The sequence below is a fragment of the Odontesthes bonariensis genome, chromosome 23 (genome assembly GCF_027942865.1).
Source record: "Odontesthes bonariensis isolate fOdoBon6 chromosome 23, fOdoBon6.hap1, whole genome shotgun sequence".
Lineage (NCBI taxonomy): Eukaryota > Metazoa > Chordata > Actinopteri > Atheriniformes > Atherinopsidae > Odontesthes > Odontesthes bonariensis.
In genome coordinates this window covers 28371447-28397027 of record NC_134528.1, presented here as the reverse complement: position 1 = coordinate 28397027, position 25581 = coordinate 28371447, and the positions used below count along the sequence as shown (strand labels likewise).

Sequence of the window (25581 nt, the reverse complement as noted above, 5' to 3'; positions counted from 1 at the left end):
TGACTTTTTTTCATCTGCTCCACTGTTCAAATTCTGATTTTGTACCTGTGACATGCATACCAGTGAGGGTGAGAGTTATCAATCATGCAATAACCTAAGTGTAACAGTCTTCCCTTCTGAACAAACACAAGAAGTGATGTTCTTTGTCAGGAAAAAAACAGTCTGAGATTTATGCTAATTTTTTGTACTCAGACAACAATTGCTCCTAAAATGTCTGGTTTTTCATTAAAGGTCCACATTCAGCCTTTTTATTGGCAACGAGTCTTTTAATGAGTTGATTTGTGGGCACTATACCTTGATCTCACAATTGCTAACATATTTTGACTTACTTAGTTGCCTAGGCAACACAGCGTAAAACTGATGTTCATCACCATCCTCAGCTGTCCCTGACATTCGGTCGTGCCTGTTAATAGATAGTTAGCATTCTCACTCACTAAAGCTATAGCTCAATAGAGATAGTGAACAGTTATACTTGCTCAGCTTTAGCATGTTAACTTCATGAATTATAGCAGGGGTGGCAAACCAGTCAGAGACTAAGAGCCGCATTTTTTACTGTGTTACCACAAAGAGCCACATTATTTTGAAAAATTACCGAATTCTCTCCGTTCCATCCGTCTGTTCTTGACTCTCTCGTCTCGGTCACGTGACGCATCAACGCTGATATTAAACCCACGAACTGAGCAAAAATGAGTCAAAAACAGACGTGTTTGGAAAGCTTTTTCCCAGTGAGGAGACAGAAGAAGAGGCTGTGGCCACTAAGAAAAAGAAAGCTGCATTTTGAAGACATGTTTAAGCGTTACCATAGAGACCAGAGAGCGTAAGGAGACAGAAAAGATGTTATGTCAGGAGGACGCTGCTAATAGTTACATACAAGTGCACAGTGGATTCAAGTTTATTATTATATTTACTAAATACCACAGTATCTGTGTTGGTCGTATCATTTTATTTTGTAGTATTTATCCGCCACACCTGAAAGGCCGGGCCGTGAAAATATTGTCTGACATAAAAGCGGTCCATGGAGCAAAAAAGGTTGGAGACCGAAGCGAACACGCACATTAAAAAAAACACGAACACAAATTTTGATATGAACATAAGAGCCACGTGAAACCAGACAAAGAGCCACATGCGGCTCAGGAGCCGCGGGTTGGCCACCCCTGAATTATAGCATGTTAGAATGACAGCCAGCACGTTTTTTATAGCCAGTATGGATCCACGGTTGGTTTTGTGCTGGGACTGGAGGACTATCTTGGGAGGAATGGCGTCCTGTTATCTGTACCGACCTGTTGCTGGTCAAAGTTAGCAAATCATCAAATCAAATAAAATTTATTTATATAGCACATTTCATGTACAAACAATTCAAAGTGCTTTACATAAAATAAAAGCATTGCAGCAGGGAGTGGAAGAAGTATTAAAAATACATAAAAGAATATAAAGAGAAACAAATAAAATAATTCAAATGAATTTAAAAACAAGCAACAGTCTAGATAAGTTCAAAGATATCGTACAGATTTCATGCATAGACACATGAGAACAGAAATGTCTTTAACCTGGATTTAAAAATGTCTCCATTTGGTGAAAGTTTAATCTCCACTGGCAGTTTGTTCCACTTGTTTGCAGCATAACAGCTAAATGCTGCTTCTCCATGTTTAGTCTGGACTCTGGACTGGACCAGCTGACCTGAGTCCTTGGATCTAAGAGCTCTGCTGGCTTTATATTCTCTGAACATATCACAGATGTATTTTGGGCCTAAACCGTTCTGGGATTTGTAAACCATCAGCAGGCTTTTAAAATCTATTCTGTGACTGACTGGAAGCCAGTGTAAAGATTTTAAAGCTGCTGTGATGTGTTCAGATCTCTCAGTCCGGGTTAAAACTCCAGCAGCAGCGTTCTGGATGAGCTGCAGATGTTTAATGCTGCGTGTACACCAAGAGCGACCTACGCTACCTGGTAGCGGAGGTAGCTGGAGAAGCTTCGCTTGAGAATTTGCTTTGGTAGCTTTGGTAGCTTTGGTAGCTCGTGACGTCACATTTAGAATGTTCCATTTTTAGGTGCTGTTTACACATACCCGGGTATTTTGATAAACGAAGACCTTTCCCTTCGTTTGTGCCTTTCGTTTATACACAAATGGAGTTTTTTCCTCCGAAAACGAGGCATAAAAAAAACTCCGGCAAAAGTGGAGATTTTTTAAAAACTCCGTTTAGCGTTAAACTGGTTGAAAGAGACAAAAACGGAGTTTTGGGCAATTGAGAATGAGGAGTGGTCGTCATAGTACAGAGCCCCGCCCCTATCCGCCATGTTGGCAGGATGCTAGCGTGAAAACGCCATTCTCTCCGTTCGTTTATAGTGTACGCGTGTGTTTTTAAATCAATAAGTTTAAACAGTCCGGAATTGCAAGAACATGCCTGGAAATCACTGCTGTGTGAAGAACTGTACAGTACCTCACATAATACGTTTGGGAAACATAGGAACAACGAAATACATTTTTTCGAAGTTCTTCCTGTCAGCGGTTCTCTATTAGGCTTCTGATTGGCTTGTGTGGAATTCTCATTGTTCTAACACTGCCACCGTCAGGCTTGGCGTAATTTAACAGCTCTTGATAGCGTTTTTATGCTGATCAATGTAGACGTGTTTTTTTTTAAAAACGGGGCTGTGTGCACCTAGTTATTTTTGCAAACGAAGATTAGAAAATATGCGTTTATCAAAATACCCGGGTATGTGTAAACAGCACCTTAAAGGCCCCGCGGCTGTGCAGCACCCCCGCGAAAAAAAACATGAGGAAAGAGAGGGCAGGGACATGAATAAACGTGTTGTTATTTACAATTTGTTATACAAGATATACATTACGTTACAAATTATGTAAAACTACATTAGGTACACCTGAGAAGAGCAGGAATAGCAGAGGCAACTTTGAAAAACTTGGGTGTTTGTTTGTCATATGGAGTCCTAATCAGTTGGTACTATAAGTTCACAGACATCTTGACCTGTTGCCTTTAAACATGTCACACTTGTCACATAGCTTTTCAGGTGCTGGTAAAAATGGCAACCACGTGCAACTTTAGCGTTTTCAATGTCTGCTCATCTTCACGGTGAAAACTTAAAGCGGCAAAATCAGTGATTTTTCATGCAGTGGTCAATTTTTAGATTTTGGGCCAGTCTACTCCTTCAATATGTGTTATATCAAAACATAAATTAAAATGTTTATTTCATCACATTTTGTTTAGTAGTACGTTTCGCCCAAATTTACCAAAATGAATTCCCCTATTCATTCCTATGATTATTATTAATTAATTGAATTCCAATTGGCTTGAATTGGACTAACTATCTAAGTGCCTTGAGATGACATTTGTTGTATTTGGCGCTATATAAATAAAAATGAATTGAATTGAATTATTCAAATCTTTAAATGCCGTTTTCTCAAAATCAGTTTTTTGGTATTTTTCAATATCTCAGCCTATGGAGCACCTACTAACACCAAACTTTCTAGTTATACACTTAGCAGTATTCTGAAGATATTTACAGAAGGATTTGTTGATAAATCATTCCTGGCCTGATTTATGTGACATTATAATAAAAAATGTGGCGAAAATTGATGTTTTTTAGGCTATGGGCAGTATATTTTGATTTCCTAGGAAATGAAAGCAGATATCTTGAAATCCCTCTGTAATTTTCTTTTCATTTTGTGTGTAAACAAAATGAAAAAAGAATTTTGCACTTGGTTTTATCATACGTTCAGATCCATCTTCCGGAAATATATGCAAATGTGCGCATATTTAATGAGATAATGCAAAATTTCCATAATTAAACATACAAATTTCTAAAACTTGTAACTTTTTTTTCATACTTGTATAAGTAATCAACTGAGGAAGTTTCATGTTGATATCTATTATTTTAGAATATTACCCTATTCACCTGTAGTGTCTCGCCTTAAAGGGAAATGCACACTTTAATTCATCAGTTGAAATAGTCCAGGTGGTGTGATTTTATTTCATCCTGGAGCCTAAAACTTGATTGATGCGTATTCATTCAACACAGAGCATTAACTCTCAGCAGTATATAACTGCTGCTGTCACATCCGATGGTGAAGGCGAGGAAGGAGGACCCAGGTGCAGACACCAAGCGAGAGCCAGGAGATAAAAAGAAAATGGAACTATTTATTTAAAGGTGCAGCAAAGCCGGATACAATTCCCAAAAGAACACTAGAAAAAAACGAAATCCAGGAACTGACAAAAAACTAGGAACCGGAAAGAACTGGGGGAACCACAGGCACGCAGCAACTGCAAACTGTGTGGACAATCTGAGGAAAACAGAGGCTCGGACAAAGAGTGAAGGAAACCGGGAGTTTAAATACAGAGGAGGGTGATTGGTGAATGAGTGCAGCTGAGGATAAGTGAACCCAGGTGAAGGGAGGGGAGCTGACGACCAGGCAGGAGGGAACTGAGGAAAAAGTTGAGGAAATGGCAAAACTGAGACCAGACATAGAAAACACAAAACACACAGATCGTGACAGATGCAGCTGTGGGCGGTCACTGCTGGCTGGAGGACACGAAGGGCAGACACGGCCCCGAGGTCTGTTGTCACGAATGGGCTGTGAAATTTGTGCAAATTTGTACAATGCGAAATATGCTGAATCCCATATCGACAAGTGTTCAAATTCAAGAATTAAAAATGATCCAGTTTGACTTTTTGGGAGTACTTTAACACTAAGCTTTATTTCCTCTCTTCCTTTCCGAGGTGCTATAACATGGCGTGGTGCACTGGTGCACTGTACATTTTCCCCCTGTGGCAGCACTGGCCTCCACAAACTCAACACAGTTTCAAATGATGTTTTGTCACTTCTTGAACAGAGACTTGTGGCTTAATGGAAACAACAAGCCTTCATTTCCTCCACTTTAGCTATTTTTGTCACTAGCCTCACACTGAACGATGGGTCAAAATTTGTGTACACAGGGTGTCATGTTTCCATCCCTGCTGATTAATGGAGCTGAATGATAAACAGGACTCCACTTTCATTTTTACCAGGGACTGAATACCATTTGTAACCTTTCCCACCAAAGACAAAAGCCAGATGTTGATGGGTGTTAGTGATTGTTGCATCCCTTGTGAAAGGACTTTAAGTTTCTGTTGTAAGTCGTTAGTGAGTCAGCTAAGCAAGCAAACGGTTTATACCAGAGCAAGAAGACATCTAAGATGTATTGGTTTTGAAAAGAAGGAGATAAGTCTAAGCTCACTAAGTATAACCTACCGTAGAACCACAGTTATGAACTCACTGACTAGAACTGCTGTGGCCTTTACAGTGGCGCAAACAGTGCCACCTCACTGCAGCTCAAATAGCAATAAAGCTGAGGAAAAAGTAGAGGTCACCCTGATTATTTACTGCTGAGTAAAGTGGAAACCCACCACAGCGATGACGGCTTGCTGTACCAGCAGAGATGCTGCCATTTAAATCACCATCTATTGGCCTGAAAGGCTCTGAACCGCCTTTTTTTTTTTGAACATCTAATCATTCCTTCATTAGGATTAGAGCAGCTTCATTTGTTTGGATTATACTACTTGTTGTTTGCTGTGGCCCTTTTCCTGAGCCATCCAGATAGAATCAAGCAAGTCTGAGAGCTTTTATCTCTGTTCCTGGTGCATGTTGCTGATAACGTGTTTTGTCTGAGTTCCGAGGCTGTTCAGAGAGATGGGGGGGTGCTGGGAGATGGTGCTTTCTGGGCTCAGGTGGTGCTTCCTTGCTCCTGAAGGCTTCCTCTTGAGGTTTGTCAGGGCAGGAACAAAGAGCGCCTTTGTGTCCGGTCGCAGGAGTGAAAGGCGATCCGAGTGTCTTTGATGGCGGACATTTTTTCACATATACTGTAGCTCACAATAAGACTATTATGTGTGTGTGTATGTGTGTGTATACTCCTCCTACTGATAAAGATGCAGGTGGATGGGCCGGCCAGCTGTCTGTCGCCCACTGACGTCTGGCTGCTGACGTAAAGGTTGCACGTATGCGTCAGGGACTCAAAGAGGCAGCTTTGTCTGCCATGAATGGTGAAACCGCCTCTCCCCCTCTGGTGCGCCATAATTCAAAGCAGTTGGCTTAAAGGGCAGCACAGGCCAGCAATCCTGATTCCTTACAGCAGACTCATGCTCTTTAGTGGTTTTATTAGATGGTCATAAAGCAGTTACCCCGAGTCACAGCGTTGGAAGGGGTGATCACAATCTGAGGAGATAAAGCTCATCCTGGCCCTGCGGCAGGTGTTTGGGTGGAGGTCTTCAGGTTGTGCCACACATAGACAAAGTTCATATCCAACCATGCTCTTCATGTTTTGTACCCTTGAGTCTAGCCATGCAGTCTTAGTCTTAGGTTTTAAGACGAATACTATAAAATGAAGGTGAATGTAATTTGCTTTCTTCCCAGAAACGGCATCGCTGTTACCCTGTGTAATCTGTATGATCAGCAGATTCTCTGATGAAGTGCTAATTTATGGATACATGACATACAGAAGATTCAATGGCCCAATGACATGTAGGGTCATTAAAAGTTCAGCCATTTGTTTTAAGCTTGAGGACAAAGTAGACATTTTGTTAGCAAGAAATCAAATTCTCTGACTTCAAACGTCCTGAGGCAGGAAGCCAACATGTCTGTTTCGCAGCTTTTGTTCTGATCTGTACACTCTAAACATGGACTCTGCCAAAACTGTAAGCAGTTTCTGTTGCTCCCAGGAAGCATCCCTTAAAAAAACGTAACAAATATGTCAATCACGGTTTGATAAGGAAAGACAAACCAAGAAATGCCAGTTTGTGGTTTGATGGAAAGTTATGTGGTATAACTGTTTCTGTTGTGTTCTCATGCTGTGAAACAGCAATGCATCAGCAAAACAATGCGCTATCTCATAACGGTGGGAAAAAGGATTATGATATAAGAGCAATAACATTTGCAAAGGTTTTTTGGTAGCCAATCAGCTGATAAAACGTGGTTCTCCAGATCATTCAGTTCAGTTTATTAATACAGTGGCAATTTCAAATAATGAGGACAGAGTAACAAATGTCTAATTAGATACCACCCAATTCAACCAAAAGATCATCCAGTTCAGTCCAAAACAGCCCTTTTCAATCACTCCTATTCTATTTAGTGATACATGTTACATGTTACTCTTTGCTAGTTTTCTATAACTAAAAAAAAAAGTACTTTGGAAAATTCCACAACCAAATGTTAAATGTACACTTTTTTTTACAAAACCTACATAGGAAGTAGGACTATTAGCTGAGAACCATTGGGTGTACTCATAGCTGCCACTTAATTAGTTTGACTTTGAAGACATCTTAAAAACCTGAGGGTTCCCAGGACGGTTCTGAAACCCTCCAGTACATTCTGCACTAGTTATTTCATTTGAAAAAGCCAACATCCAATATTTTACGGTTAGTGAAAAAAGGGGTTTACTCAGAACCTTTGGAACAAGTAGCCAGGATAAAGTTGTGTTTTTTTTAAAGGGTGTCATACTGCAGTTCAGCACAGCCTCGTCCGCGTCCAAGTAATTCCAAGCAGCTCACGAGAAGATTTCACTTGTGCTGCGAACAGAATCCTCTTCAATGGATTGATTTCCCTCCAAGCTGACAATAGTGTTATTAAGGGTGTCAATAAAAGAGCACTGAGCTCATCAATTGTCCCACAACTTTGGGAAAGCGCATACATCAAAAATACATCAAACATACATCAAACATGTGGTTTATGTCATTCTCAGAAAACTATGAAAAATGTCCCCTCAGAGAACAACAGGAGTGTGCGGACAAATGAGAACCCCCCCCCCTTTTGGAGCCTCATTGCTCAACTTTACAGTTAAAACATCATTCAAATATTAGACGTAGAACTGGAAGCTGGACTTTTGCTGACAGAATTTGTATTTTGGCATTTCTTATGGGGTCTGAATGTGGTGATGTCACACTCAAAACTTTCACCTTGTAAAATGTTCTGAATCTTTTAATTTAAACTACTTTCATGGTCACACTGTCTCCTGATTTCATGATTTTCAAAAAAAAAAAAATCCCCCCAGAGCACAGAGTGCGCACGCCCACCCTAAATCCAGTTCATTCCCATATTTGAGTTCTGAATTTTGAGGCCGGGGAACTTTTTAACCTGTCATGAAAACTACAAAACAGAAAGTAAACTGATAACTCCCACGTCTGTGTGTTCAGCACAAGATTCTGCTCCTCACAGTCCAAGATCTGTTTGAGGTTCTTTAAGAAGTGATCTGTCATAAGTATCTCAGCCGGCAGCAGCTGGCACAACTTCAAAATCTCTTAAGAAAATGTGTCATCACGTTGTATTTGTCTTCATAGAAAAGAGTTCAATAGAACTGTCTTCAATAGAGAGCAGCACATATCTATTGTTGCTATTAACGGTGTATTTCCTGTTTTTTTGTGTGTGCGTTTAGTTTTTGAAAACATGCCAAGATTGTGCTTGAATATGTATGTGATTCAACCGTATTTGTCCCACGGGTCCAAACAGAGAAGTGTGTGTGCACATGTGTGTGGACGGCATGGTGGACCGGCATCAGCAGGGGGTCTGAAATCCCGTCTCTGGTGCAGGGGTAGGGCTTCAAATTTTTGAGCTTGGGGGATCTCACAGGATATAACAACCCACGCTGCCGAACCTCCCCTCTGACACGAGCAAGGAGACATCAGCTTCGAGGCCACATCTGATTGCAATTTATGGACAATTATTATGGTTTCAGAGTAAAGCGGAAAAAAGAAAATCTTAAGCACATGTAATTATGGAGATCAAACCCTGCAACCATTCTAAGCAGCGCTGGCTTAATTCTGTTATTTCCTCCACGTTACTCCAAGAGTAGCTCTAAGTTGGGATGACGGTGTGGGAGCCTGATACGGTGTGCATCAGGGCCACAATGTTTACTCTGAGGCTGGTTCCAGGCTGCGGACAGCAGGAATTTAACGAGAAACAGACATGTGAGAGGAACTGTCAGAGAGACAGAGAGAGAGGCTTTGCATGCATAAGGGGGTGTGGACAGCAACATGCCGGAGGGGATCAACAGTGGAGCTGTGTGTTTGATCGTGTGTGTGTGTGTGTGTGTGTGTTAGGGACAGTCAGTCAGTCATTCAGTCAGTCGGGCTGCTGCTGCCTCACCATGGCTGTTCTCTCTGCAGAGGTGCTCCGCTGGCATGTGAGTTGTATTTCTGTCTGTCTGTCTGTTTGAGAGGAAGTAGGATTACCAATATCTCAATTTATCATTAGGTGTAAAGCATTTTTTTTTAAAAATGGGGTTTATTTTGGCACAGTGTAAGGAAGGTGTGTGACAGTTTGTTTTGGGGGAGCTTTGTCTGGCTTTCACCACATCAGTGAGGTGGAGGGGTTGTTGCTGCGAGCGGCCCTGGGCTACGCGCCATGTCAGACACAACTTCCTGACACTGAGCCGCAGATAAAAACTGAAGATAGCGCAGAACATGACACGACTCGGTAAGTTGCAGCCGGGATGGGAAGCGAGCGATAAATTTTTATCGGCAGTACAAAATGCGGCTTTGGCAGGACATTAGTGGGACAGAAATGTTCTGCGGGTGGTGATTTATTGATGCTCGAGCGCTCTGATTGATGAGGATCCAGTACATAGTCTCACTTCAGGCAGTTAGTCAGAGGAAGATTGTCAGCAGTAGTGAAACAAAGAGGAAATTAAAGTCCATAATTTGTGTAGAAATGTGACTTAAGTGTGTGAAAGTAAAATGATCCCAGTTATTCTAATGAACTGTACAATATATGACAGTGTCAAATAACCATTTCCGATGCATGCATTTGAAAGGAGTATTATGGTATTATTGTTTCTTTACGCCTCTGACTGATGACACCAGAATGGGAACTAAAAGCAATGAGTTAAAAAATTTTTTTTAAATAAAATGTCAACCTTTTTTCTTATTTTCATTTATTTTCTTTACTTGCTAAAAGTTTATATAAACATTCAGCAACTGTCAAGAAGCTGCGTTGAAACGTTCTATAATGTCATTTGAAGCAAAAATAGGGCATTTCGATGTATAAACTTTAAATGTGTACTCAGTGCACACAGCATAAGAGTAACTGTTGCATTGATTAGATGACTGATGCTTGAATGTCCCCCTTAAGCAGTTTTTAATCAACTAAAAACTGATCCGTCTTCCTGAAAATTGTATATTTTGAAGTTTTTACAATGAAAAAAAACTCTTCCTCGTTTAGTGAATGTGGATCTTTGAATATGCTCATGCAGTTCTGCAGTCTCCTTAACTTTGCAAAACGAGCTCTGCTGCTCTCTTACTGTAAAGACCAAACCGTAATAAAGTAAAGATCTTTGAACGCAAGAATCTTGTGCTTTTCACAGCAGCACCCGCTTGTACTCACTTTATTTTCAGCAGAGCGGAGTAATCTGTGCCAAGCGTAGAAACTCAGTCAGCACATTTACATGACACTAGAAAAAAACCGAATAATTGTGTCCGACCAAAATCATACGAAACCAAGCTTCTTAAACCACACCTTAATTATGTGGTTCAAATCACTCATGCATGTATACGCTCAACTAGACTTAAATGAGCCTAGGTGTTCTGCACATGTTCCAAAGTTCCATATTTTTGGAAAAGAAGTTTTCCCTAAAAAGCTTCTCTCTCTCTCTCTCTCTCTCTCTCTCTCTCTCTCTCTCTCTCTCTCTCTCTCTCTCTCTCTCTCTCTCTCTCTCTCAGACATTCGGATTGAAACTCAGCCCATTAAGACTTTGTGTCAACCCATGGTTGCTTAAAGCATTTCCAGACTGTCGCTCTGCTCTAATAAAGTCCTGATGTTATAACCACAACATCTTCCGACAAAATTACCATTCAAGTAACTTAAAGACGGCGTCTGTGCAGTTAATTTAGCTGCACCCTACGAGTACGATGTTCTCCCACAGAGAAAGTTAGAAGCAGCAGGATGTCTTGTTTTCTCACACAATCAATAACTTGATTCCACTCTTGTGCGTGTAAACTGTCACAAGGATGATGGCCGACTCGAGCTGTAATGATAGCTCAAGCCAGCTGTCCATGAAACTGTGCTGAGTGAGACAGTGAGAGCGAAGCCGCAGCTGCTCCAACTCCTCCTTATCAATCTCCTTGATAAATGGTTGGGACAGCATCAATCTTCATGATTAGTTAAGTGGCTAAACCCAGCAGTACTTTGGTCAGAATTGCTTTGTTTACGTCGTGCACAGAATGAAGACTGCAGACCTGTGTCTTCTTAGGTATTTTGATGGGAGACTGCAATGTCTCCACAAGGTTTACAGAATCTGATTTCATGCCATCACAGTCATAAACAGAACGTCTCAGATCTGCCATCTTCAAAGCAAGAGACACCATGCACTGTCTCCACCTAGCTTGTGCTACGATCTTCTGTAGCATGCTAACTTTTTCATGTCTCACAGCGCATGCAAATGAACTGCACAGCCCCACCCAGCAAGTAGCCAGGATCCGTTCCACCAGTGTTCTACGTGGAACACCCAAGGCTGCCTGTCATTAACTGTCTGTGTTTTAAATTCCTTAAAATGACAACAAAATGTTTTGATACAGAATGTGTGCCAATTAAATCAAATTATTTTGGTCTTATACTTCCATTCACATAAATGAATGAGTGCATGCATTTTCTGTTTTGTTCTATAGTTCTCTTCATTTTGAGCCATTAACCCTGTCTGTATGATATCAAGGCACTTAGATAATAAAGTAATAATAAAATAATCAAGCCAATTGGAATTCAATTAATTGTAATCATAATTATTCATAAAATAATCCAATTTGTTCATATAGAGCCAATTCAAAAACAATTTCCTACCTAAGGAAACCAACAGATTGCACTGAAACTTTGTTTTCGGTCCAATCTCCTTCTTATTAACATAAGAAGTATAATTGAACAGTTGCATGCAAAATGAGGTAGAACTGGACTCAAAACAGCTGCTGCAGAAAAGAGATAAGACGCTCTCTGACCTGACAACAGCACCACCCTGAAAACACAGACAACAGAATATCAACCCCTGCTCACTCCTGGGGTGATGGATACTGCCATGTTATCACAGCGTCTCTGATACACACATCGGTGCTGTCACCGACTGCACCGATGGCTAATAAGAGCAGGGCTGAGTGGTAAAACAAGGACGCGTGACATCATTGTTTTTCTTTTATTTTGTTTTCTTGTTGTCCAGATTGCGATTTTACGATTTTTGTGAGTCCGTTTAGAACAATTTGAGTCTGACTTCCAAGCAAGGGTCCAAAAAAGCCAAGAAAAATTCAGGAAACACAACACAAATTCCTTGAATGTCATGAAAATGGCACCGATGTTTTTTGGTCTGTGTGACCGGACACAGCGCACCCAGACTTGGGTCAGACTGCAGATAATGACCGTCGCTGCAGGACATTCTTTCTCTAAATTGCTACCTGAGGAAATAGCCTGAGGCGAGCTGACTCCCCAGAGAAAGCAGAGTGTGTGTGTGAGACGGCTCGAACCACACATAAGTGCTGCCCTGAAATAGCAAACGGCCTGCGGAGGTGTCGCCACATTTGTTCACAGTCGTAATGAAACAGTTGCTGTGAAAGCAGAGCATAATGTTCATGTTGGTTTTTACAGTTTAGTGCACTGTTCATGTAAATCCATTTCCATCTCTGTCCGTAGGCCCGAATTGAGGAGCTGGAGGAGGAGCTGGAAGCAGAGCGGGCCATGAGAGCAAAGGTACAGTTTCCCTATCCAAATATACGAGAGTGTGCAACATCTTCTTTCACCCCGTATGCAACAAAGAGCAGCTGAGCTTCATATCTGTCAGGCTGCAGGGCAGATATGCTGAGTAGCTCTGGGATCGTTCCCTGCTTTGGTGTTGACAACAGTTTGTGGACTGGGGAGAAACTTAGAGAGAAGAAATGAAAAGAAAAACAGGGTTGCGGATGTGTTGGCAGCCGGTGGGGCGTGTGTGCCGGTACTGTGCCTCTGGTCATCCCAAACTATCTGCACCTGTGATAATAAACCGGGGCGGGTGCTTCTGATTAACATACAGGGCAACCCCAGGAGTGCACAGGGAGCTCCAACATTAGCTTTCCTCTTTCTCGTTCCTTATTTTTCCTGATCTCTCCCTCTGTCCGTTACACACACGCATATCAGTGCACCCTCACTGCAAAAAATAGGGGTCTTCAAACAAGATAAAGAAACACTAAAACTAAGGGAAAAGGTACTCAAAACAAGTGAAAAAATCTGTCCATGCAGCAAGATGATTATTATTAATTAATTGAATTCCAATTGGCTTGAATTGGACTTACTATCTAAGTGCCTTGAGATGACATTTGTTGTATTTGGCGCTATATAAATAAAAATGAATTGAATTGAATTGAAGATAATTTGACTTGGCAAGATTTCTTAAATTAAGATTGTAGGAGTCTTGTTTCTAGATTTAACAAAGGCAGTTTTGTGAACAAACATTTGTCATATGCTTAAAATCCAAGGAATAAAGTGTGTTTTCAGATATTTTCTGTGTGACTCTTGAATCAATGTTGAGTTTGTTATTGAATCTTAAACCAAGATTTATATTGATGAGACTTTGGAGGAGAAACGTAACACATCTTATTTTATGTGTTGATTGTCTCATTTTATGATTCCCTGCCTGTTTGAGACAAAAAAGTAAAGTTTTGCTTGATATAAGATTATACTGTTGAGTTGAAGAGTTAAAATAAGAAATTAATTCTTAAAACAAAAAAAAATATCTAGCACTTCTAAATGTAAGGTTTTTTTTCTTGGTAAGAACCAAATAATTTGTAGTGCTCTGTCTTTTTGTTGTCCCCTTGCCCTGTCCCCAGAGGCGGCTTTTTTTCCCAGTCTGTTTCACCACAACAAAGTGTCCAAGATGTCCTCTTATAGAAGCTTTTTTTTTTGCAAAACAGAATGTCTGGTTCATATAAAGCTAATCTACCTAGATGGGCACTTTCAAGTACTTGTTGGTTCAAACAAGACTCTCTTAAAGCTTGTTTGTACTTAAGCCTCCCCTCTTAAGACATCACAGCATTTGCCATGTTACAGTCGGTAAAGGCAGAAATGCACAGCTACATATTTCACCTTGAGTGTTGAATAGAGTGACAGCAGGCCTGAGGGCGTGTTTTGCACCCTTCTCTCCATTCTGGGTGGCATTCTTAATGATGCTAACTGGGACCCCTCCAGCCTGCAGTGCCGCAGAGCGGTGTGTGGGGCAGGCCGAGACTCGCAGGTCTTTATCTTCTCCACAGCCTCCGTCTTCAGAGCAGCTCAAACACAGCATACCTCCGCTGCAGACAGGCCTGCCATTGTTAGGCTCAGCTCCTCAGGTCACACTCAGAGAGATAGCATCAGAAGATAGACGGTGACAGACAGCACTGTTTTCCATTGGATCCTCTCCCAACGGGAATACCAGCCAGACGCACACGCATCTTTTCTATGTGTGCATCAGTGTGGGGAACTCATTGAGGAGCACACGCACGTAACGGCACTCAACCAGCTTGTAATCTTTACAACTAATACATCCAGCACCAGTGACGATTTTACGGCTGTCCAATCATTTGAACTGGGTTTGCTCAACTCGTTTGCACAGTACTGTATTGTATTTAGTTCAACTTTTGTTTTATTGTAGTTTTTTTTGAAATTATAAGGAACTGGGTTTTAATCTTTAACAGATTAGATCCTGGGTGTTGAGGGGGGGTGAATAATCGAAAAGCACTTGTGCAAACACACCTTGGCATGTATGCACAGAGACAAACTCGACCTCCTTCACGGTCTTGTGCAAAAGAAGATGAATCTTCAGGACTCTCGGGGAGCGCTCACTTTCTGTTAGTGTGTGACTGGGAGTCGGTGGTGTCGCGCGGCAGTGAGGAGGAGAGCGATGAGTGAGCCGAGTGTTGGGCATTAACCCTGCGCTCAGAAGCAGGCTGTGGACACAGAGGGCGGAGCTCCACGGGGCAGGTGGGACGGAGCTTTTTTGGAGATTCAGCCGGAGGTGTTGTTGGGGGGGGGGGGGGGGCTGAATGAGGAGGCCCCCGGTGCGAGTCGTCTGTTTTCCCTGGTTCCGCCTGAGGTGTGCAGACGGCCGTGGCTCATTGCTGCCATCGAGGAGGCCTAAGACTCCACTTTTTGCAGACTAGTCTCAACATCTCCAGCTTTCTTTAAACCAGCTGTAAGACACCGTAAAAATAACAAGTGCTTTTTACGACAGCGCTGTAAACTCTCTCCATGTGTGCTTTGTAACACCGAGAGGCTGTTTTCAGCTGCTTCTTTTCGTTTTTCATTTTTTTCTTCACAGTATTTGCAAAGATTTAGTATTTCTGTTTATGTAAGTTTGTAATGTGCTGTAATGTTTGATGTAGTATTGTTTAAAAGCAGCGATTCTTACGTTCACTTTTACTTTCATTTCATTGTATACCATATGAACAATACAGAGGTACATTCACAAATGCCACGTCAAACTCTACTGTGCAAAAAAGAAGCCACATGCTGATCTTGTCCAGAGGGGCGTCAACTTCTCTGGGCTCAGAGGCATCTGGGATGGATCAGTGTTCCAGATAATATTATGGACAAAATGGACCATCTCAACTGTTATCAGGAACAAGTCCAAAAAGCCAGGCCCTGTGATGGAATGGGGTCGTGTCACAGCTCATTCAGGCTTCTGTGAAGGCAGCATTAATGCAGAGAATTACAGAGATCCAAGACGGCATCTTTTCAAGGAACGTCTATGCATTTCTCAAAAAAGAATTAGTGAGCCATACTGTTGCACACCTGAAGATGGGCTTACAGAAAGGACGGGACAGACCTATATGATATCTCATTTACTGTGGACTCCTGTACCAGTCATTGGTAACCACAGTAGCTGTGACACATATGGGAAGCTTTACCTGCTAAATAAACACATTTTTCAGTTGCTGCTGGAGAACAAAAGAGAGCAAAAATGAATGCTGGTCTTCCTTTTTATTGGGTGACCAGAGACACACCAGATTAAATAAATGTGTTGTGCCATGTCTGGGGCTGTTCAGCCTGTCAGTCATGACATGTTGATTCTGTCACGTTGGGTTCACAGCTTGCTACACTGCCCCCGTGTGGCCAAAATTAAACTTTTAACGCCTTCACCATCCTGATATCTCAACATTACCTCGTACAGGAGTTGGTTTGCTAAATCTTCTGTGTAGTGATCTGTGGATCAAAGTCCAGCATCGTATCAAAAAGCTGATCGAAAAGCAACGTGGCTTCTCCCTGTGGGATGTCCACTAATTAGAAGAGTATGGGCAAACATGCCGGGGAAACAGGAGCTCGAAGATAATATTTGGACTGTGTGACAGCAGCTTACCCCCTGCATTGATCTGACTGGATACCAGTCTACTAACCTTTGACCTCAGGAAAAAGCATTTCCTTTTGTGGGCTGTCAATCATGCTGGTTCCCTGCAGGTTAAATATCCTGTCCTGTCCGGCGGGACTCTTTTAGGGTCAAACTTGATGAAGGCCTACTACGGTCTTATCAAATCAAATCAAATTTATTTGTAGCACATTTCATGTACAAACAATTCAAAGTGCTTTACATAAAATAAAAGCATTGGAGTTTTTGGGAGCAGGGAGTGGAAGAAGCATTAAAATACATAAAAGAATATAAAGAGAAACAAATAAAATAATTTAAATGAATTTAAAAACAAGCAACAGTCTGGATAAGTTCAAAGATATCGTGCAGATTTCATGCATAGACACATGAGAACACAAATGTTTTTAACCTGGATTTAAAAAAGTCTCCATTTGGTGAAAGTTTAATCTCCACTGGCAGTTTGTTCCACTTGTTTGCAGCAGAACAGCTAAATGCTGCTTCTCCATGTTTAGTCTGGACTCTGGACTGGACCAGCTGGCCTGAGTCCTTGGATCTAAGAGCTCTGCTGGCTTTATATTCTCTGAACATATCACAGATGTATTTTGGCCCTAAACCGTTCTGGGATTTGTAAACCATCAGCAGGGTTTTTAAAATCTATTCTGTGACACTGATTTGGAGCAGATCGTCCACTCATTAAGTATTAGGTTGTGCATTTATAGTCTTGCCATGCCACCGTTTAACTGTGGTGTGTTCGTCAGGTGGAAAAGCAGAGAGCAGATCTCACCAGAGAACTGGATGATCTCACAGACCGGCTCGAGGAAGCAGGAGGGGTCACAGCTTCACAGGTACGGAACCGTTGGAGGGCTTTCCTGAAAATACCTTTTCAACTCACAACTAGATAGGCTTCCAGTACGTCATGTGGAAAAATCCTGAATTGCAATGAGCGTTGCCCACTTTTACAAGACAGCCTCTGTGTGATGAACAGATGGAGGTGAACAAGAAGCGAGAGGCCGAGCTCCAGCGTCTGAGACGGGACCTGGAGGAGTCCTCCGTCCAGTCCGAGGCGCTGGCTGCGTCTTTGAGGAAGCGGCACGGCGACGTCGTGGCGGATCTGAGCGAGCAGTATGAGGCTCTGCAGCGGACCAGAGCCAAACTGGAGAAAGAGAAGCAGAACCTGAGGATGGAGGTGGATGACCTGGCTGCGTCACTGGACAGTCTGCAGAAAGCCAAGGTAAGAAAGATTTTTTTAAGAAGCCAGATATGTTATAGGCTTAAGTTGCTTAAGTTACTACCTTGTGAGAGTGTGCTTATACTTGTGTGTGTGGATGTGTTGTGCTGCAGATGTCATCAGAAAGCCAGATGAAGAAACTGGAGGAGCAGCTGATTGAGGCCAACAGGAGAGGAGATGAGCTGCAGAGGACGCTGACTGAGCTCAGCGTGGCCAAGAACAGACTCACAGGTTCGCTCACGTGTCCTTCGTATCTTTTTTTCTCTAAAGGCAGTTCATTTCTTACTGTGATGATGTCTTTCTCGACTGGAAAACTGTCTGCTTTAAAGGCCAAAAGACTCGCTTCTAAATCTGAGAAGTTAGAAGCGGTTCAAGTCTCTAAAACCTGACATCCAGGTTAGGTGTCTCGTGTTGTTTTTTTAAGATAAATTTGATAATAACCCAATTTCAAAAGCATATTTTGATGATGTGATGGGATCTTAAAGAGAACGATGTCCACAAACCTCAACGAACTGAAGCAACAGTGTGTTGAACAGTGGACCCAAATTCCTCCACAACAGTTTAAGTGACTGATAGCATCAAGTTAGAACTGCTAAAGCAGGTTCTACATACAACTTAATCATGGGGCGTTATTAGTATTGGTTTTCAGTTAAGTCCTGCTATAAAAAAGATTGGTACTGAGAGGGGGTGTACTCTCTTTTTCAAATGAGGCTTTTAAAAGTCTCGAGTTTATCCCTTACTGTTATGTTGCGATGGTTTGCGATGTAAGGACACAATGACTATGAAAACAAAACATGACTAAGACAAAACAAAGAACATGACTTGGAAAAAACAAAAGGCGTGGCGTGGCGGGTGAAGGGTGAATGTGCAAGGCGCAAGGATATCACAATGACCGAGAGAAAACAGGGAACCTAAGTACTGTGGGGACTGATGAGTGAACGAGTGCAGGTGACGTGAGTGAAACTAATGACCTGAACATGGTGACTGAGGAAAGAGAAACTGTGGGGAAAACAATGGCAAAAGAAAAACTAAACATGAGCTAGAAAACTAAAGACTAAACACCAAGGCATGAGAAACTAAAACATGATAAAACACAAAGCTAAGAACTAAAAACATGGCGCCAAACCCCATGTTCATGACACTTCCTGCAGCCTATTCATGTATGTTCCATAATGAAACTTTATCACATCTTTTCACCACAGATTTCTGTCAAAGCATTTTTTTTTCGAGCTGAGACACTATATACATCCATTCTTTACAGAAACAATGGAAGATGCTAAAATGAGTCTTACCACTTATCTATGTACATGTCCTAATCCACATCTGTTCTGGTGACCTTTTCTAACTCAGTGATCGTATTGTATGTTTGCTTCGGTACCGCTGAATGCCACAGTGCTACAGTATTAATCAGTGCTCCTGTGTACCCCGTCATGTCAGCTGATAACGCAGACGTGAGTCGACAGATGGAGGAGGCAGAGAGCAGATCCAGCCAGCTCACCCGCTCCAAGACTCTGCTCCAATCCCAAGCGGAGGAGCTGAAGAAACAGCTGGATGAGGAGGTCAAGGTTGGTGTTTCAAATATGAAACGGAAAGCCATCCGGACGCTTTTTTCTCACTTTTTTCACTTTTGTGTGTCTGTGGTGTCGGCTCCAGTCTAAGCAAGCTATCAGCAGCAGTCTGAGCTCGGTGCGGCAGGAGTGCGAGGTGCTGAGGGAGCAGCTGGAGGAGGAGCAGGAGAGCAAGCAGGAGATGCAGCGCCTTGTTTCCAAGCTCAACAGCGAGGTGACGCACTGGAGGGCCAAACACGAGTCCGAAGCCATCCAACATGCAGACGAGCTGGAGGAGACCAAGTACGGAGCGCTGATACTGCAAGGCTGTGTGTCTCATTTGACATGATGCAATGCATAAAAAAGATTATGGGAAGTATGACATCCTTTTGATGTGTGTGTGTGTGTGTGTGTGTGTGTGTGTGTGCGTGTGTGTGTGTGTGCGTGTGTGTGTGTGTGTGTGTGTGTGTGTGTGTGTGTGTGTGTGTGTGTGTGTGTGTGTGCGTGCGTGCGTGCGTGCGTGTGTGTGTGTGTGTGTCACAGGAAAAAGCTGGCAGCCAGGCTTCAGGAGGCAGAGGAGTCTGTGGAGGCCACCCAGGCCAAATGCTCCTCACTGGAAAAAACCAAGCAGAGGCTGCACGGAGAGGTGGAGGAGCTCTGCATGGACCTGGAGAAGGTAGGGAGGGAGAAAGCTTGGAAAATGCCCAGCCGTAAAGGTTGTTACTGCAGTCACAGCATGTCACTTGCTTCAGGCCAGCAGCTGTGGTCAGGCCCTGGATAAGAAGCAGCGGGTTTTGGAGAAGCAGCTCGGAGACTGGAAGCAGAAGTGTGAGGAGCTGGTGGCCGAGGTGGAGGGCTGCCAGAAGGAGAGTAGGCAACATGGCGGTGAGCTATTCAAGCTCAAGACAGCTCACGAGGAGTCACTGGAGCAACTGGAGGCTCTGCGCAGGGAGAACAAGGCCTACCAGGGTATGGCTGTGCTCATGGGGAGGGATGCTACAGCTTTTATACTTGAATCATTTGTACTTTTTATTTAGTATTTCATTGTCAAATGTTATACCAATAAACCCCGGGCCCAGACTCTACAGCTGTAGTAAAGGCTTCTATTATAGGTTAGTTGGGATAGTTAGCAGTTAGCAAGATCAGAGGAAAAGAAAGCAGTTTATCTATTTTCTCTCCATTTTGATTCAGTAGTAGCTATTGTGGAGGTTGTCAAAAAGAAAATGTTTTGCTGCCTTTGGCTTTTCTTTTTCTGTGCAGTGAAAAAGATCAAGACTCAAAAAACACACCTGAACAATCAGACTCACACTACACGTGATTGCATGAATTTTAACCCCCAGCGACCAGCTCTCTTCGCAGTCCCTTAAAGGGACAGTAACCCTCAGCCCACTATCATACAAGTAAAAAGTAATATTGTGCACCAACATCCCAAAAGGGTGAATTATATTATCAGTCATTAGGTTCCACTACACTATTCTGTTATTTATGTGGCATAAAATGATAGCTTAGATAACGTCATTTTATGGCGCTCTGCTTAGCCTACAAATAGCAGCAACTGGCACATATCAAGCTCACTCCCTCATGACCTGACAAATTTTCACTTTTTTTTAAGAGTTTGCATGACACTTATTAATTTTTAAAAAGAATTGGCATATGTGAAACTTTCATAATAGCACATTAGCTAATAGTGACCATGCTAGCGGGATATTCTTTGTCCCACAGAGGAAATAGCCGACCTTACAGACCAACTGTCAGACGGAGGTAAAAGTGTCCATGAACTCCAGAAAGCAAAAAAGAAGATTGAGATGGAGAGAGAAGAGCTACAGGCCTCACTGGAGGAATCTGAGGCAGCTTTGGAGGTACACAGCTTCACTTCAACGATGAACACTGTGCATTCCATTCTGCTTTATGGGTGCCAGTGGCGTTTCTACATTAAGGGCACATGGGGCACTGCCCCACCCACATCTAGACGGCGCTGAGGTGCAGGGACGAATAAATGTGAATCACAACCATTGTATTTCTGTTTTGGAGTGACGTGTGTGTTCGTTTCTGTGTGTTTGCTCCGTGAGACGCTGCTCTCCGATAGTCCCTCCCCTTCTGGTGAGTTTAAGACTGTTGCCATGGAAACAACATGTGAATGTGATGATACATCCCATAATTAACATTGGGAGATGGGGCACTTCTATTTGCGCCCCTTGAATTCTGCCCAGCAACACCAGAACCAGAACCGTACCTGTACCCTAATCACGTGACCAAGAACAAAAAAACACACAGCTCATAATCAGATAGAGAGATAGACTGTGACATTACTGCTAGCCATTACTCGTTTGGAAGTGTTTTAAAATGAATAATGTAGACTACTTGTTGAGGGTGCAATTTAGTAAATTGTCCATGGGGGAGAAATTAGAAATTAAACGTTTGGGGGCACACAGACCAGACAACTTGGTCCTGCTTCAGCCTGGTGATAAAACAACTCGAACTTTCAAGACGGAGTGGTTCAACAGAAAGACGTGGCTAACTGCTAGCGCCTCAAAACATGCACTATTCTGCCCCACCAGAAATTTCAAGCTAGAAACGCCACTGATGGGTGCAGTATATCATATAGGGCTGGGCAACGATTAAAATTTTTAATCTAATTAATCACATGATTTCCCTGATTAATCGTGATTAATCGCATTTGTACTCAGAATCCAAAAATGATTTCAAAAGTAGTGTATAGCTTTTAGCATTTAGTAGATCCTCCAGAAAAACGCGGGCTAAAATCCTGGATTTTGCGATTGAATATGCAGGTTTTTTAATGATTTTATGCCGTGAAATTACGAGAAGTTGCGGAACTTGCGAATTATGCAAAAAGTTGTGAATTATGCAAAGTTGCAAAATATGCTGCTACTGAATGAAAAAGAGTCATTTTAAAGAGCTCCTATGATAAACAAGCATAGCCTACTGGAACCAAGTTACTTCACAGAAGGTTTTTTTATTTTAACAACTTGAGCAGTTTCACAATACATACACACGCGCGTGCACACACACACACTTCTCGGTCTCATTCTGTTTCATTTATTCTTTATTTGGCCAATTTCAAGCTTGTACGCTACTCACCTCGTTTCTGGTAGCCCTCGCAATGGTTTTGGAGGTTGATGCCTCGGTGAACGTCAGCTGTCTGGCTTTGGCTTTCCTTTCCGCAGCTGCAGAAAGCATTTTCAAATGTTTCGCGCTGGTAAAGTGGTACGTCACTGACGATTTTCTTTTATGCTCCAACACACAGTTGCACGGGGTGCAGAATAGTTTCCCCCCGCTTTTGGGCAAGACATCGGGGTACTGGTTTGCCCGGTCTTTGGCAGTAATGTGCGTCGGTAGGTGAGATCGATTAGCTTTTTTCATTTTGTCTCTCGTTAATTTTCGACATTTTTTTTCTCTTCCCAACTTTATGCAGAAAAGTGCGGAGATTGTGAAATCAAGCGAGTCCTGCATATTTTGCGTGGAAAATGTGATTATTGCGGTGAATATGCGGCTTTTTTGAAAAATATTGACCCCCGCATAAATCAGCGGTATTTTGCTGATTTTGCAATGAAATCAGCGATCGCAAAATCGCGTTTTTCTGGAGGGCCTAATTTAGTTTTATTTTAAATGTACTACTATATGAATGAAAGTGCCAACATTTGTTGTGCAAACACACTTTTAACATCAGCATCTTTCTGTAGTTTTTATGTAGAAGCCTCGCTCCACTGTCTGTTTCCTTGAATGACTTGCTGCTATCAGTTGTGTGTTTTGCCTTTAAGTGATATTTTAGACTGGAACTACTACGCTGAGAAGACAATTCAACTTGGCAGTGTTTACAGATGACTTTGGTTCTGTCGACTCCGCCGTCTGGAAGAACTTTAAAATGAAAATGGCCGAGTAAAAGTTCCGTACCCTTCTCCATGTTTGGTGGATCCGCCGATTACTTTCTTTTCCGGTTCCGCAGCAGACAGCAACACTTTTATAAAATAAAAGCCTGTAAGCAACAGACTTTTACAAAATAAAAGCCTGTGAGCAGCAGACTTTTACAATAATAAAATAAATAATAAAACAAGGGTGGTCGGTGGCGTAGTGGGTTGAGCAGGCGCCCCATGTACAGAGGCTATAGTCCTCGCTGCAGCTGGTTCGAGTCCTGCATCGGACGGCCCTGTGCTGTATGTTGTTCCCCCTCTCTCTGTCCCTGCTTCCTGTCTCTCTGAACTTTCCTATCCATTAAAGGCACAAAAGCCCCAAAAAATAATAAAAAATAAATAAAAATGGCGTAAATGCGAGATAAAATATTTATCGGCCTTAAATAATCAGCGAGTTAACGCGATAATAACGAGTTAACTCGCCCAGCCCTACTATTTACTAACACCCACATTTTCCTTGTCTTTTTCTTTTAATATCTTCTTTTCTTGTGTTTTTTCCAGGCTGAGGAGACCAAGCTGCTGAGGCTGCAGCTGGAGTTGTCTCAGGCTAAAGGTGACCTGGAGCGCAGACTTCAAGAGAAGGAGGAAGAGATTGAAGCTGCAAGGTAACTCGGCTTCCACTCTTCTTTCATATATCTCTTAATTTAGCTTATCTTCAGGACAATCTACCATCCTATAGTCCTATAGTAGATTTAGATCTTGTAGTAGATAGTAGATCTTGTGGACACACAGTTATACCCGACGCTGGAATATATAACTGGTGTCAAGGTTAAAAAACTTGAAAAGAGATCAAGCTTTGCCTCTGACACAACATGATGAAAAAAGAGTGCAGTGCTCCTGTCTGAGTGGCAGATGGGTCCTTGTTTCAAGTGGAGGAGTTTAAGTATCTAGGGATATTGTTCACTAGTGATGACAAGTGTGAGCGAGAGATGAAGAAAGGGATTGGGCTGAGCCGAAAGGCAAAGCTTTCAATTTACCAGTCCATCTTCGTTCCAACGTCGTTCGACATCTTAACTTACTACTCGGATACTTTGAGCTTCTCCCACTTTTCCAAACTTCTTTGGTTAGCCAAAAGGGAAAAAGACTATTTCAGCTGCTTACGTATTTGCAGAAGTGGGTATAGTCTAGTCATAAGAGGGGGTCCACGCGCACCCCCTGTAATTGTTGTTGAAACCCATTTTTTTAGACTCCTTAATATGTCTAGTTAACAAAAAAAGATGATAGCATTGCTGCAAATTGTCCCATGACTGTTTTTCAGAGCTGTTTTTAGAACCTGTGCAATAGCGAGAATTACAATTAAGAAATTTAACAATTCATATAACTTTTCAACCAGACATGATATAAAGACAAATGAGACCACTTTTTCATATAAATACAACATGGGGAATTGATTAGAAGTGTTAATTTGTTGATAGAAACACATTTTGACAACTTTAAGGCTTAATTTATCTAAAAAAAACACATTTTCTACAAATCCGAACAGGAAACTGTGCATAAATGTTGCAAAGTTGAATGCAAATGTAACTATTTTGATCACTAAACACATTGCCATTGAACCTAGTCTACCAATGAAACATACCTAAGCCTTTTTAATGACATGATTCATGGTCACTGCAAATGCTAATTAGTTCAATTATGTTGGAGCCATACCATGGAACCATACAGCATACAATCAGATCTTGAAATCATACACATTCAAACCATTTTGACATCTTTGGTTAATTTATTGATATAAACACATTTTGACATCTTACAGGCCTAAATTATCCAAAAAAACAAAAAAGAAATTCCACAAAATCCATGTGATTGTCAATGCAAGTATTTGTGACTGAATCTATTCCTTGACTTCAGACTGAGGCTGGCTTAACACATTTCCATTTCCACTAATTATCAAGGTATTCTAACATATCTACATAATCTACTGCATCCTCATCTTCACTGTCACTAGACCAGCCTGTTTCCAGTAGATCAGTCATCGAGGGAGGCAAAACTGGCCCAAGTGACCATACTGGTTGCAATAGCCCATCCTCTGTTTTCTGCCATCCTTGTTGATCATCATAGGGCTTTGGCTTTTCGATAATGGCATCATATGCCCTCTTATAGCATGCCACCCTATGATTAGCCCGTTGTATGTGTGGGATTAAAGAATCCTGGCAGGGTGGAATGCGTGACAGGTCAACCTTTGATTTGACTGTCAGTTTCTCATCATCACCCACCATTTGTTGGAGCATCTTAACTCTCACTGCATTCACTGTTTCTCTGGCGTGCCCATACATGACACATTTAAAATGCTCAAGTTCCTGCAGGACTTTGACTGGAAAAGTCCAGTCTTCCCCAAGTTGCCTAAATGGGTACCAGATAAAATCATATGCGTATTAGTTTATCACCACAAACAAGATTGGACAAAATAACAACATACTGTACAGTGATGAACTGTTCTACCCACCTGAAAGCAGCCTGGAACTTTGGGTTTTTTTGCAGCTTTTTAAGGGGAGCCACCTTGCCTTTGCCTTTAAATGCACTCGTACAATCCTCCCCAGAAAACACATAGT

At 42.0% G+C, this 25581-nt stretch overlaps 1 protein-coding gene across 3 annotated transcripts in view; it reads left to right on the top strand.

Annotated features, from left to right (window-relative positions):
- The window catches only part of LOC142374012 (myosin heavy chain, skeletal muscle), an 84639-nt gene that overhangs the window by 47507 nt on the left and 11551 nt on the right, over positions 1-25581 (top strand). For 2 of the 3 annotated variants that reach the window (XM_075457502.1, XM_075457501.1), the window contains exons 7-16: positions 12644-12700; positions 17084-17170; positions 17311-17556; positions 17667-17784; positions 18991-19118; positions 19207-19403; positions 19644-19776; positions 19853-20069; positions 20823-20959; positions 23531-23634. In XM_075457502.1, coding sequence (XP_075313617.1) covers positions 12644-12700; positions 17084-17170; positions 17311-17556; positions 17667-17784; positions 18991-19118; positions 19207-19403; positions 19644-19776; positions 19853-20069; positions 20823-20959; positions 23531-23634 — 1424 coding nt within the window. Of the gene's footprint in view, positions 1-9058; positions 9162-12643; positions 12701-17083; positions 17171-17310; positions 17557-17666; positions 17785-18990; positions 19119-19206; positions 19404-19643; positions 19777-19852; positions 20070-20822; positions 20960-23530; positions 23635-25581 lie in introns of those variants that run through there. The other variant, XM_075457503.1, reaches the window with a different exon arrangement.